At 37.9% G+C, this 14,068-nt stretch overlaps 1 protein-coding gene across 10 annotated transcripts in view; it reads right to left on the reverse strand.

The window, feature by feature from the left end:
• Positions 1-14,068, reverse strand: part of RNLS (renalase, FAD dependent amine oxidase) — a 148,824-nt gene that overhangs the window by 6,927 nt on the left and 127,829 nt on the right. For 9 of the 10 annotated variants that reach the window (XR_006282483.1, XM_038410443.2, XM_043517984.1 and 6 more), the window contains one exon: positions 10,920-11,095. Coding sequence is in view for 9 of the 10 variants with exons in the window: in XM_038410443.2 (XP_038266371.1) it covers positions 10,920-11,095 (176 nt within the window). In the remaining variant the exon portion in view is untranslated. The other variant, XM_043517986.1, reaches the window with a different exon arrangement.

Here is a 14,068-nt window from a genome sequence, read left to right on the forward strand (position 1 = left end):
GGGAGGAGTGATGAGAGTAGCAGTAGGAGGAGGGAGAAATTTTTCACATTCCCTGTCTCTCAGCCTGGGTCCTTGCAGCTGCATACTATGAAGCAGTCTGACATTTGTTTTAAATGTGCGAATTTTGACTGAAATCCCTTGCCAGACTCTAATAATCCACCTTGTAATGGTGACCCACAGTTAAGAACTGGTGATGTGGTAAATTGGTGAATTCTCGGTAGGGCTTTCATCTGCATTAGTACGGGTTATTTTCCTTTCATGGGCTATGGTTCAAACAAACCATGGGACACAGTACACTACAAATCACTTACAGAATATGGCCATGCAGCAGCTTTAGCTTTGTAATAACAGAAGGAATCTGCTTTTATGAAACTGTTTTAAGCCACAACATCCTGTAGCCAGTTGATTTCACTCCATTCCATCTCTTAACCTCCCCACCCCTCCAAACCTATGAAAAACAAGCCCAGATAAAAGCAGCCTCTCTGGATAGCAAAGAATATAGAAGATAATGAATCATGCACTGTATTATAGTGACATCTGCTACTGCCAGTGTAGTTAGGGATCTGTAAAACTGTTAAAAACCCCCATATTGATGGGCTAACTTGGCTGAAAAAAATTGCTTTGCCCTGAAACGTAATGTAGGGCCAGATTGTAGCTTTTAAAGCCACAGCTGCTCAAGGGGTATGCAGAGGGGCACTGCACTAATGGCAGTCTCTGCAGGCAATCTGCCTGCAGAGAACAGAGGCACAGAATGTTCCCAGGGATGCTGGGGACTGCACACAAGGTGCAGTGTGTTGCACCCCCATAATAATAATCACCAATGTAAGTTATTCCCTCCTCTGGTCTGCACAGTGCATCTTTCCTTCCTAGTAGACTAACAAATTTATTTGAGCATAAGCTTTCGTGAGCTACAGCTCAGTAGCTCACGAAAGCTTATGCTCAAATATTTGTTAGTCTCTAAGGTGCCACAAGTACTCCTTTTCTTTTTGTGAATACAGACTAACACGGCTGCTACTCTGAAACCTTTCCTTCCTAGTGTTTGTATTTCAGATGCACAGCATACCAGGACAGCAACAGTCTTTAGCTTTGTGCCTTGTTCAGTACTGAGCATATTGCCAGTATTAAGTAAATAAAAAGTCTGTCCCCAGACCACCAGCCACCGCAGAAAGCCTGCCTCACCTGTACCTTTTTGGGTTTCCTCCACCAATCAATGCACCAATATTTTCTCCCTTAGTCCAGGCTCCGGAAGTGAAAGGTATGAGATTTAAGGAATGTGAAGGTAGGGTGGGCTCACCCAGTCTCTTCTCTACAGTCCCTGCTTTATGTATCCCATGGGTGGCTAGAATCTCTCATCATCTTGAGAAAGAAAATTACAATTTTGGGCTCATATATGTAATACTATCAATTCAGAACTGTGGCCTGGGGCCCTACCTGGGAGGTATTATAAAATCCTTCTTATTGCCATTATCAACAGGATTGCATCTACCCAAATGGGCTGAGTGAGGTTTGTTTGCTGTCCCCTGAGAGCAAAGATGGGAGCTGGACTCCTAGGAACCACTCTTGTTCCCACAGAATCTCTCCTTTCTCTCTTCAGTCCTTCCTCATTTTTAGTCCTTCCCTCAGAAACTGTGCATTACAATAACCAATCCTCTTGAGGAAGAGGGCTTGGCATGGCTTCTTACATTAGCGAGAAGGGTCACTCACACACAGCTGGATGTCTGATAGGCATATTATTCAGGAAAAATGACTCGCTTTCAATCTCTTTAATATATAGCCCAGTACAGCAGATTATGGACAAAGTGGCAGCCTTAATTCTTTATTGCCTGAGGTTTAGAAGGCAGATCCGTAATAAATGTCCAGTGTATGTTTTTGTTATGTGCTTTAGAATATATTTGAATTGCAAATATAGAATGAACTTCTCATTCCCCAGAGCAGTACACTGCAAATCAAATGAGACACTTCTATAAACTTTCATCTCTGCTGCCTACAGTCTAGGAGCCCAAGCATGTTCTTGAACCTAGGTTTCCTAAATTGCAGCTCACTGTATCACCCCACACAAGTAGGGGGCTCCATACTTGTCATTCTGTTGGAGCATTTCTACATATAGTAGTTTCTGTTGGCATTATAGGACGGTTTCTAAAGCTTTCAGTACTCTTATCGAATCTTCTTACAGAACGTAGATGAATGAACCTTCTCAGTTTTCCCCTAGCCAAATATTAAACTAAAATAAGCTGAACTGTTATTTTCACTGAGCAGGTTTGGTTATCTGTCACTGAGGAAAGAGGAGCAAGAAAGAGATATAGTTAATTATATATTTATAACCCATACGATGGGTCCAATCTGTTGGAAGTCCACTCTAGGTAGAGATATTAGATGCAGATTTTCTACTATCCCTACAGGGTGCCTGCAACAATCTTCATCATCTGTTACTATACTGTATTCATCACACTGGGGACTCATGACTGACAGTCCTGGTACTATATATTGTTTTTACTTAAAAATTAATAAAAATGTAAAATTCAACAAATACCATAAGGCAAAACAAACCACAAACTACCGCAGCACACTGAAATGTTTTAAGAGAAGAATCACGCTGGGTTATACAAACAAAGAAGGATAAGATCTCACCTATGTCCTTATAACCTGTCTCCTCTCACAAAGCAGAAATCCAAAGAATATAAACACCAGGATATATTTATATATATGGTAACCATCTATCACTGGATCATATGGTAACTTTCTCTAGCTGGGAGGTACTGAAGGTCTTCAGGATTATAGGAAAAGAACAATATAAGGAGTGAAGAGGTCAAAGAAACTAACACAGAATTTATACATAATAAATATAATAATACATAGCTCTTATGCAGCACTTTTCATCAGTAGGTCTCAAAGAACTTTACAGAGGAGTTCAGTGTCATTATTCACATTTTATAGATGGGAAAACTGAGGCAACCTGAGGTGTTGTGACTTGCGCCTAGTCACTCAGCAGAGTCACGAATAGAACTCAGGTCACCTGAGTCTAAGTCTAAGCCTCTAGTCACCAAGCCACACTGATCATTCCTAGCAATATAAAAGTGGCTTGTTACAATTTATTGTGATTAGCAACTGCTTTGAAGGGCAAATAACTGTCCATACAAAGGGTCCATACAGTTTTTGCATTGATTTAACTAAATCAGTAAAATACCTGAATTTGTAAAATAGGTGCAACCTCCTAGTGAGGGCAGTTACATCAGCATAAAGTGTTTATGCCGGTATAGTGTGTCTTAGTACAGTTCTCAAAGTGGGGAGGGAAAATTCTGACACAAAAGGGCTTCTGAAAGCTTTATTAGAAAAGCCACAATTTCAGACCCTTAGTGTACTGTCCATCAAATAAATATAGCTTAACTAGTGGAAATTGTGGTTCTACTCTGAAAAGTGACTATAAAAATGGCATTATGAGATTCCAGATTCACTGTGTCTCAGTGACTTCCAGATCAAATAAAAAGATTTTTTTCTAAATACCAAGCTTTGCAGTCTTTAAATCTAGATTGGGTTATTTGTTTTTTCTTTTAAAGCATCCTTTTATAGCAAAGCACATCTGCCTTCTTTAACACTGGGATGACTACTTTATTCTAAACGTGTATTACTTCTGTCACTTAACTATCAGAACAAGATTAAAAGAGCACATAATTGCAGAAGTGAATGCTTTGGTAAAAAAATCATCAAATACGTTTCTCACTAAAGCCCCAATTCTACCTGTATGTGTAGAACTACAACTCCCTTTGACTTCAGTGTCTTAGCATACCACCATGCCCATATATGAAAGGCTAGAAATTGTAGGGTTCAATTCTGCCCTTACATACAGAGGTTACTCCAGTTAATTTTAGTGGAAATTCTAGTACATGGAGAGAAGAGTAGGCATCTTAGTTTCCCCTATAATGAAAACACAACTATGCTATGCCAAGGAAGAAGACATAACTATTCACTGAGATATAGTAGAGTATATTCAAGGGAGCAGTTTTTTTAAAAAACTAAATCCCATTCATAGCTAATACTCTCAGCTTTTAAAAAGGTTCCAAATGTTTAAATGATGTCAGTGATACCACAAAATATTTTTTGGGGAAACTTTCAAAGGCACAAAGGGCAGTTAGGTGTTCCCATTCCGTATAGACTATAATTAGTACCCACAGACATCTAAACATCCGTATATTCTCCCAAGGCTTCATTGTAGAAGACAAGAGGAAATCCCTTCAAAAGTGAGATTGAGTGCATGATGGGAGATGTGCCACAAAAAGCATTAACTAAAAAATGACTTAATCAGTCTTCACATAAATGTACTATTACATTTAAGAGTTCAGATGGCAAATCTTGCAAAACAGGAAATGTCGGTAACATTGAAACACCAAATAGGGTATAGCTACAGAGCATTGGTTCAATCATTGCCCAGTTTCCTCCACTGATAATATTAAATCTATGCAGCTGCTCCTCAGTATCCCAGGAATAGAAACCCATAAACCTCTTTTCCCAATCCTATATAATATACCAATTGTTAAAAAAATAACTCAATAGAATATTTGGGGAGTTTAAAATTGGCAACCTTGCAGGGAAAATCCAATTTAAAATGAACGTCAATGGGAGAATCCAGATGATGCCAACACTTACTGAAATAAAATGTTTTTAAAATTTAATTTAGTCAGTGTCTATTAATTTCAAGGTACTTGAAATTCATGGAGGGGGGAAAGAGGGTTTATTTTTGGTAATGTGTTTTATGCCAGGAAAACTTGACTAATGGTATTAATGTGTTAAACAACATAGTAAAAGACCATGACGGTTTTTTAAACCATGCTTCACATTTTCACACCTTGTTCTAACACGTTTCCATTGTATGTGACAAGATTGAATGTCCGTATTGTATAAAATCATTATTTCTCAAAGCAGCTGATAGCAGTTATTCAGCACTGTAAGAGCTAATGCAGGAGTGGCAGCGTGGACTTAAAATAAGTGAAATCAAGCCGGAAGAGAAGGGAGAGGGGATAAAGAAGATAAGAACTGTGTTGGAAGTTGATGACAGAAACAGACAGAGGAGGAGCGTGGGAAAAAAGTAGCCAAAGAAAGGAGGGAGGGAAGGAAAAATAAGACTGGAGGAGTTGAAAAAGAAAATAATCCAGAGAGAGACAAATAAAAGAAAAACAAAGAACAACAGAGTTTGGGAGAGAAGAAGGTAGAAATGAGGAAAATAATGCTAGAGATTAAGGAGGAAAAAAGTGGAAGATGCAATTTTCCCCTCCATCATTCCTTGACTGTCTAGACTCTCTTGGATCAAAAATGTGTTTTGGTTGACCCAGGTTACCTTGGAGTAGAATTGTAAGCTCCAGTCTATTAGTGAAATCCTGGCCCCACTGAAATCAATGGGATCTTTGCTCTTTGACTTCAGTATGACCAGAACTTCACCGCATATGTTTTTTTATTTGCCAGTGACAACAGAAGGTCACATATACTAACTCAATAATTAACAGGAAGAGAAATGAATACTCTGCAGAAAATAATTCTCATTGCACATGTCTTAACTGAGTAAATAGAAAAAGTGTGTGTGTGGGAGAGAATGTACATAGTAATCACGCCGATGTAGAATGCTATGGGTCAAATTAAGGATCAAAGTTGGATGACCAAATCATGGGCTTAATGGGGACAAAAGACCAACAATATTAAGTAATATCGTCAACAGTATTAACATGCCCTTAACAAAAATAGAAAAATATAAAAGTAAAATATCTAAACAATTAAAAAAGTAAAGAATATCTCACCTTTGGGTAACTTTTTTTTCCCCATTGCAACCAAGTCTGCATCTCTTTTACACTTTTGACCAATTAGGAGGCATTAAAAAAAGCACTAACAAAGCTCAATTATTCATAGACACTGAAAAGAATATGATGATGGGTATGAGCTGCATTTATAATGCATCCATTCAACCATGTGTTATCTAAACACCTTATGGCATAGAATACCTCCAGTATTTTCCAGTGTGGACCAACTACAAAAGAAAACTCCATCCTTTTGTGTTGTACATTATTAGCAGGTTAAAAATGCACCTTCCTTTCAGGAGGCAACTCTTTGAGGGGAATTTGCAGCAAATTATAATCCATCATCTAACATTAAACATGAGAAATAATTTAGTCTGGTCTGTGTACTGTATACCCTGCCAGAGATCATGTTTCTATTCAGGTCAGTAGACAGTTTATTTTGAAGTTTTTCTAATAGGTCAACATCATTGAGCATAAACAATGGAGGAAGGGCTAGTAGGAGAACAGGTTTTGTATGTTGCTCATTCAATCTTTCATTTTCCCCTTGTGAATTTTTTTTGTTTCCAATTTGTAAATGATGAGAGAATGGTGAACATTCAATCTTAAATATGACTTTGCATGGATCAAATGAGACAACGTGATCATGTTTGAATCTGTATATTTTAATCAAAAACTGTATTTGAGGTCCATATTTGTAAGCCACCCCATTCTGCATGTAACAATGCTGGACATTTCTGGACCTTTTTAAAAGACACTGCCCAAAAAGCGGTCATCAAAGCCATCCTCTAGCCATATTGCGTAGGCTATTCTCCCCACCCCTGCACCCCTCACGTAACTCTATCAAAGAGAAATCCTGGGTAGGGAAGTCTTTGATTCTAGATGCTAATATAGTCTTACCATAATTAAACCAGGGGATACAGAAGTGTAGCTGTGCTGCTAAGTAGTATCAGTCAAAGTTTGGAAGCACTAATCCCTCATCCTCTATGGGTAATTGTAATGTCTTCATTTTAATCCTGGATTGTGTTTGGCCCATATGAAAGAAATAATTGCTGTATTTAATTAACAAGCAGGACAAATCCTGCCTAAAAGAGTCAGGGAGAAGACCCATATATCTTTGTATTTCCTTTTGCTTTGGTGGCAGCAGCTTATCATAATTTAAAATAAAGATAATTTTAAGGGAATTAGTGAGTTCTGTACTCAGGTATTTAATTTGAGTAATGATTATTTGTATGGAGCCCTCCTTCTGATATAGGGATGGATTTTTATCAAGATAATAGCTCAGTTTTATGCCAACATTATTTTCAAATCTGAGAGTTCTCTACATTCTCCTAGTATGTTAAAGTCTCATGATAATTCTTCCTATTGAATGGCGATATAAACTAAAAAGCTGTTGAAATAAATGAGTTTGTTTTGTACTGGTCCCGTTTATATCTTCTCTGAAACTTATTCTGAGTATTTCAGTTGCCAAGGTCAAGAGCATGCCTAAAAGTAGGTATGCTTGATATAGTCCTTTGGTTTTAATGACATACTTTTTGTTTGATGGAAGATTAAAACCCTGGTCTCATCCAGAAAATCCAACCCAGTGAGCCTTTTTTCATTTTTTTTAAAAAATTGCTGTCACTCCGCAGCATTTACATGAATAAAACATGTATTTTACGATTTTTTTGATACCAGAAACATTAGGCTCCAATTTTAGCCTAAGAATGAAAACTTAACTTTTCTAGAAAGCTTAAGGAGAAGTCATGAGAATATCAGAGTTCTTGTTATATCTATTAAAATTACAGGGAAACAATATAAAAATGATTGAACTGTATAAAATGAGAAAGGGAATGGTTGAAATGATTGGTGATTGGAGAGAAGGCTATGGCTAGTGAGTGAAACCATCTGTCACTGAATGTTGAGAGGGGAGTGGGTAGAGTTGTAAATTGTTTAGGGACTTTGTATCTTAGAATCCAGCAACTTCTAAAAAATGGGCAGAGCATATAATAGCATTTATGTTGTGGTTTAATTTTGTAATTACTGGAAAATGGACAAATTCCAGAACATAGAAAAGATAATGGCAAAATACAGTATTTTAGAAAGATGAAAAAGAGCCTATTATGCAAAATAAGGTCCATTATTATAAAGTAATAGCTATTGTTTCATTCTATTTAAAATATTTAGCAGTGTGTATGGATTTTGCCACACCCCCACCCCAAAAAAGTCTGACAGTCAGGGAAAACTCATTTTGCAAGGGCTCACAAGGTATAAATTATCTTGGAGAATGTACTTGTTAATTCTATTCAGTACCATGAAATTAACTGCCTTTTTTTAGTCCTTTACTTAATACACATTCTCATGGTGAAATAAACCAGAATTATACCAGACTCAATACATATGGATCTATACCACCAACAGCCCCATGATAAAACTCCATCATATAGCAGTTAAACAGAATATTACAATTAAGAGCACTGTGATGTATGAACACAATTAAATGAAGTTTGCAAAATATGCTACAATAGCATTCTATTGTAATAATGCAATGGAAGATGGATTTATTTTGTTTAGCTCAATAGCTGGTTTTGTTTTGTGAGCTCTTCCTTGATCCAGTCACCATGTCTCCACCTGCCTCTCTTTAAAGCACACACCTAATCTAAATAGCCCCCCAAACCATACCCCTCCACTTGAAGTGAGAACTAGATAGACATCAGATAATGTAGAAGAGAAGAATCTAAATAAAATTAGATTATTAATACATTATCTAATTTATTATACTTATCTAAAATAAATTATTAATTATATTAAGGATTATAGTGGACAGCAACTCAACATGCGCTCCCAATGTGATGCTGTGGGGAAAAGGCTAATGAGGACGTATAAACAGGAGAGTAGGACATAGGAGTTTGGAGATAATTTTACCTTTGTACACAGCATCTGTGAGACCAATACTGGAATACTGTACCCAGTTCTTGTGTCTACATTTTAAAAAAGATGCTGAAAAACTGGAGAGAGTGAAGAAAAGAGCCACAAAAAATGATTCAAGGGCTGGAGAAAATGCCTTAGAGTGAGAGACTTAAAGAGCTTAATCTTTATCAAAAAGAAGACTGAAAAGGAACAATTAAAATCTGTAAGTATCTTCCCAGAGAGAAAATACCAGCAAGTAGAAAGCTATTTAATCTAGCAGAGAAAGGCTGAACAAGAACCTAATGGCTGGACATTAAAGCCAGACAAATTCAAAATGAGAAATAAGGCATAAATGTTAACTGTGAGGGTGACTACCCTTTGGACAAAACTACCAAGAGAAGTGGTAGATTCTCCATGTCTTGATGTTTTCAAATCAAGACTGGATACCTTTCTGGAGTTAGTCAAACAGAAGTTACTGGGTTCAATGCAGGGACAAAGGGGTGAAACTGAATGATCCGTGTTATACAAGACTAGATGATCTAATAGTCCCTTCTGTCTTAAAAAAAATCTATGAATCTATTAACAACATGTGTGCTAAAGTCACTCCTCACCTCCTGTTTTTAGTGCCTTTGTCCAGGCACTATCTCTTCTGCTCTTGATTCTGTAGTGGAATTCATATGAGCAGGATCCAGAAGCCTGCACTGAGCTTACTGCACAATCAAGGTCTCTCTTCACTCTCTGGGACAGGGATCATGCTTCTGACTTAAAGCATGTAGCATGCTATTGGCATGTTGGGTGTTATTGTAATAGGAATTATCAACTATAACAATAAACATGGTGTTACCTTGTAATTAAATTACTTTGCTGCCATAATGATAGGCACTATGGGAATTAATAAAATAATATTAAATTATTACTAATCAGAGAACAACATGAGTATTTTCAGTGTAAACGGTTTTTCAGGAATTTGAATCCATGTAACAAAGTTTTGTCCTAGGGTTTGGATATCCTGAACGTTTTTATTTAAAAAAATTGAGAGATTTTTATTAACACAAAAAAGCAAAGAAAATGTATAAAGCACATGTTTCTAAATAAAAGTAACAAATGATTTTCAAGAAAAATATGAAACTATGTTAAGTTCCTAGTTACACAATTTATTTTTAAAAACATTGTGAACTGGGAGCTGACTTGGCAAATATATTTTTGTATACGTAGCTTATAGAACATGAAAAAACTTTACCAACTAGGGCAGATTCTTAAACTTGGTTGCAAGCCAGTGTAACATGAGCAGAACTTACAACCAGTCCTTTACAGTCACTTTTGCAGATTTCATAAAAAGTAAAAATCTTTGAAGTAACCAACTACTTTAAATAAACATTTTGCATTAATGTCCAGGTTTAGTTTTGCCAATGTCATTTAACTTAAGAGGTTCTGAGTAAACATCGATATACTATATATTTCAGTGCTTTTGGAAATTACTAACCGTTTCCTTTTTTTCTTTTTTGAGACATTTAAAATATCCACATTTTTCTGTTATTTCCCCTAAGATAACTTACTTTAAGTTTAATTTTCATGTACTGGCAAACAGAACTGAGCCAATACACTAGGAGTATTTGCTTCTCAGCAGTAGGTTGGGAATTTTGCTAATACTATCACCTATTCACCAACACCTGGAAAAGGCAGGTTGAGTTACAATATTAAATAATACAGCAAAAATCTTGTTGAAATGCATGGATCCATGAGAAAAGGACTGCTGAATTATTTCCTTGCTGTACCCCATACAACATGCCCTACTTTCACATATAGTGAACTCTGGGTAACTTTATTCTTTGTACAAAAGGGATAAACAAAATGCTAAAAATGTTCAGTAGTTCAACCCACCCACCCCACACACAGCTAGTGAAAATTATTTTGTTGTATTCTTTATGTAGAAGTTTAACTATGGATGAATGCATTATGGATACTGATTATCCTTCATAATCAGATTTTAACCTACTTACTCTCTGTAAACCTGTGGATAGTTGATAATGCACTTAGCTTTAATGCACAGTGGATACAGTATACCTGTAAAATGGCAGTGCCCATATATCCATATAGTAGCTTTCATCCAGACTGACTGATTGTAAAGCATTCTACAAATTGATTGTACAGATATACAAGAGCTCAATATTATTACACCATTTTCTTCAGAGTAAGCTGTACTATGATGACCTCTCTATTACTCACAGATCATTCTTTATGATAGATAATTACCTGAGAGTATCTCCACTTCTGGCACTTGATGCTAGTTGGTTTAGGCAGACCTGGCATAATATTTTCCAGCTGATCCAGGATTATCGGCTGCACCTTTTCCTTATCCCATTCTAGATGTGCAATTCCAAATGGTACACTGGTGTGCACAACAACAGATGGCCCAAATTCGGAAGACTCTGCATGGGTGACATAGAAGAAAAAAATAACCCCAAAACTTTCACTGAATCAACTGAACTAAGGATTGGTTACACTGCTCCTAAATTTAAAAGCTTAGTTGTGGAAATTGATAGTAGATGTCATGGATGTCAGTCTGCCTAAAATGAAATTAAATAGAATACCTTACAGGTACCAGCCACCACCCTTACTACTAAAAGTTACTCAATATATCTTTAGGAGAGACTTGGACACAGTGTAGACACTTAAGGCTACATTTTCAAAGTGGCTTCAGTTGTTCCCTCAAGTTATTGGATGCACACTCTTGTTCCCCCAAGGTTTTTTGTGACCCCCCCCCCCCGAAGATTTTGTGCCTATATTGAACAGATATATCTAGGTAAGGTACCATTTATGATGTAGCCATCCATTTACTACAGAGGGAAGTGAAACAGAGGTCTTTAAGTTAAGCAGACCATGTACTAAATCAGGATAGCAATACTAACAACTTCACTAGTTAGTGCAGAATGTTCTTCTTTATTAGGGTTTAATACCATGACTTAGTTTGATAGATATACAATTTGAGCCTGGGTTTTCATCTCTGCAGAGGTGTCAAGTTATTTGCTGCTCATTCTGAATTATGCACAAGTGCGTATCAGAAAATGAAAATGAAATATGGATGCGAGTAAATAAGAAGTTGGATGTTTTGTTCTACAGGAGAATGTGAAGCTTTTGGGGAACCTATCACATTCCCTGGTGTATGTAATTTGGGACCGGCTAATTTCCAGGGATTTGATCAGGCCCATTAGGGATTGCTGTTGTGGGGAGGAAGGAGGACATGAGCCCACTAGAAGGGGTCAGGAATCCTACATGCAGTGAATCTTGACTGAGTCCAACTCCCTTGCCCAGTAACACCCCTCTCCCTTGCAAGTCTACTCATTGAGATCAGCTTTCCCCTGATGCTGGGTCTTATTCTATTTCAGTCTAAGAAATAACAGGAGGGAGGCTGCAGGTGTCTGCAATAGAGGTTGATGGTGGGGACTGTAACAACCTGCTGCAGTCCTGCTCCCTTGACAGACACCAGCCTGTTGTGATGGGATCCAACAGCTGAATCCTACATGCTGCTAAGCTCCCTGGGCCTGGGTAGAGATAGATTGTTGCTAGATCTGGGTCTCACAGGTGCATGTCTGACATCACTCTTGGCTACAATCTGCGTAGTCCACAGAACCAGTGTCACAGACCTCCTGAGGCCTCCAGTTGCTTGGACACATTCCCTTCAGAGTCCACAGGGCTGGAGAATTCTGGTTCCCCTAGGGTCCATGTGGCAGTAAAGCAAGCAAACATAGGCTTAGCAAATGAATTACTTACACATACACGCATACACTTTACTCTTGAAAAGCACAAGAGCATTACAGATCTATGTAAAACAAAACAAAACTCTTGAATGCACTGCCCCTGCCCCAGTCTGCTCCGCACCCCCTTTTGTGTGTTTCTGGGTTTGGTTCGAATCCACAGAGGCAGTGCTGCCCCCAAGCTGCGGGCCCTGGGGTCCTTGCCTCAGAGGTTGTCTGCTTGGTGGGCTGCCTCAGAGACATAGACCCTGGAAGCCATTGGGTCCCCAGCTCAGAGGCCATCTGGCAGGCAGGCTGCAGTGAAGCCATGCAGACGAACTATAAGGAAATCAGATATGATTCTTTTAGAACACAGATATATTGCCTAACTGTCACAGGAACTTCCTTGTATGGAGCATATTTGTGGGAGGACAGCCCTTTTCATAAGACTTTAAAAGCAGAAGCTTTTTTGGGAAGCTAGAGGAGGATTTATTATAAAGAGGGAACGAAAAGGGATGGAACTGCACTGTAAAGGAGAGCATACCACACTTTGGGGACATGGGAAGCAAGTTGCCCGAGAAAGCATACGCTCCCTCAGCACCACATAGTAAATATACTCACCTTAGGTGCAAAGAGTTAAGTGACATGGGCTTTGAGGCAGCCTACTGCCAGCGACCTATGTGTTTACACTGGCTACCAAATACATAGAATAATGTAAAATCATGAAGCTTCCCAGGCAGAAAAGAAGAACAATAAAAAGGGAAAGGCTCCTATTAGCTAAAGTGAGAAGACTCAGCATGTCACTGTATCACACAGCAATGAGGAACAGCAATCAGGAGTTGTGTTATTGTTGAGAACAGCAGAAGAGAACTTCCTGTAATTTCGGCTGAAACATAAACAGCTATGAATTTAAAATAGTGGTTATTGGATGAAGGGCATTTTTTAAAATTAAGGGTTATTCTTGGATGCTAATGTTCAAAAACAAAAACAGAGCAAATCAGAGTCTTAAAAAATGGCCAAGATCTTGGCCAACTTCATTGTAGTTCTGTAAACACAGTAGTGTGGTAGAGCATGTTAGCTTGCAAAAGTAAAATTATACAATGAGATAAGTTTGTCTGTTACAGCTCTTCCAGTATGTGTTGAATTTGTCCAAGTTAACTTTAGCTGATTGCAATCACACAATTTATTTTTCATTATGAAATTTTAAATTTGCCTATGTTTTAGCTCCACTCTTCTGTCAAAGTATAAACAAGTTCCAACCATGTGGCATGACCCCACTTTTCTTCTGTATGACTATTCTAATATTCTGGAGGGCAGGTCATAGTAAAATGTAAAACACACTGGCCTACTCTAGCTCAAAAGGATTGAGATTATCTGTCAACAGCCAGGACCCCTATTGCTGCTTTCATCCTTTTAGAACTCTCTGAAACACAGCAGCAAATGCCAAGTGTAATTTAAACAAATAATATCCCAAACTCTGACACAGACAAGCAGCCACACCCATGACAGCTAGGGTATGAAAGTATGAGTCAAGAGGGGAAAGCACTTCTTCTTTCAGATCTGAACTGTATGAAGAACTGCATGGTGTACAACCACAAGTCATGTGATGTGCTACCAAGTGTTCTAAGAGCCTGAGTATCATAACTAATTTGCTTACATATTTACATA

This window comes from Dermochelys coriacea, chromosome 7 (genome assembly GCF_009764565.3).
Source record: "Dermochelys coriacea isolate rDerCor1 chromosome 7, rDerCor1.pri.v4, whole genome shotgun sequence".
Lineage (NCBI taxonomy): Eukaryota > Metazoa > Chordata > Testudines > Dermochelyidae > Dermochelys > Dermochelys coriacea.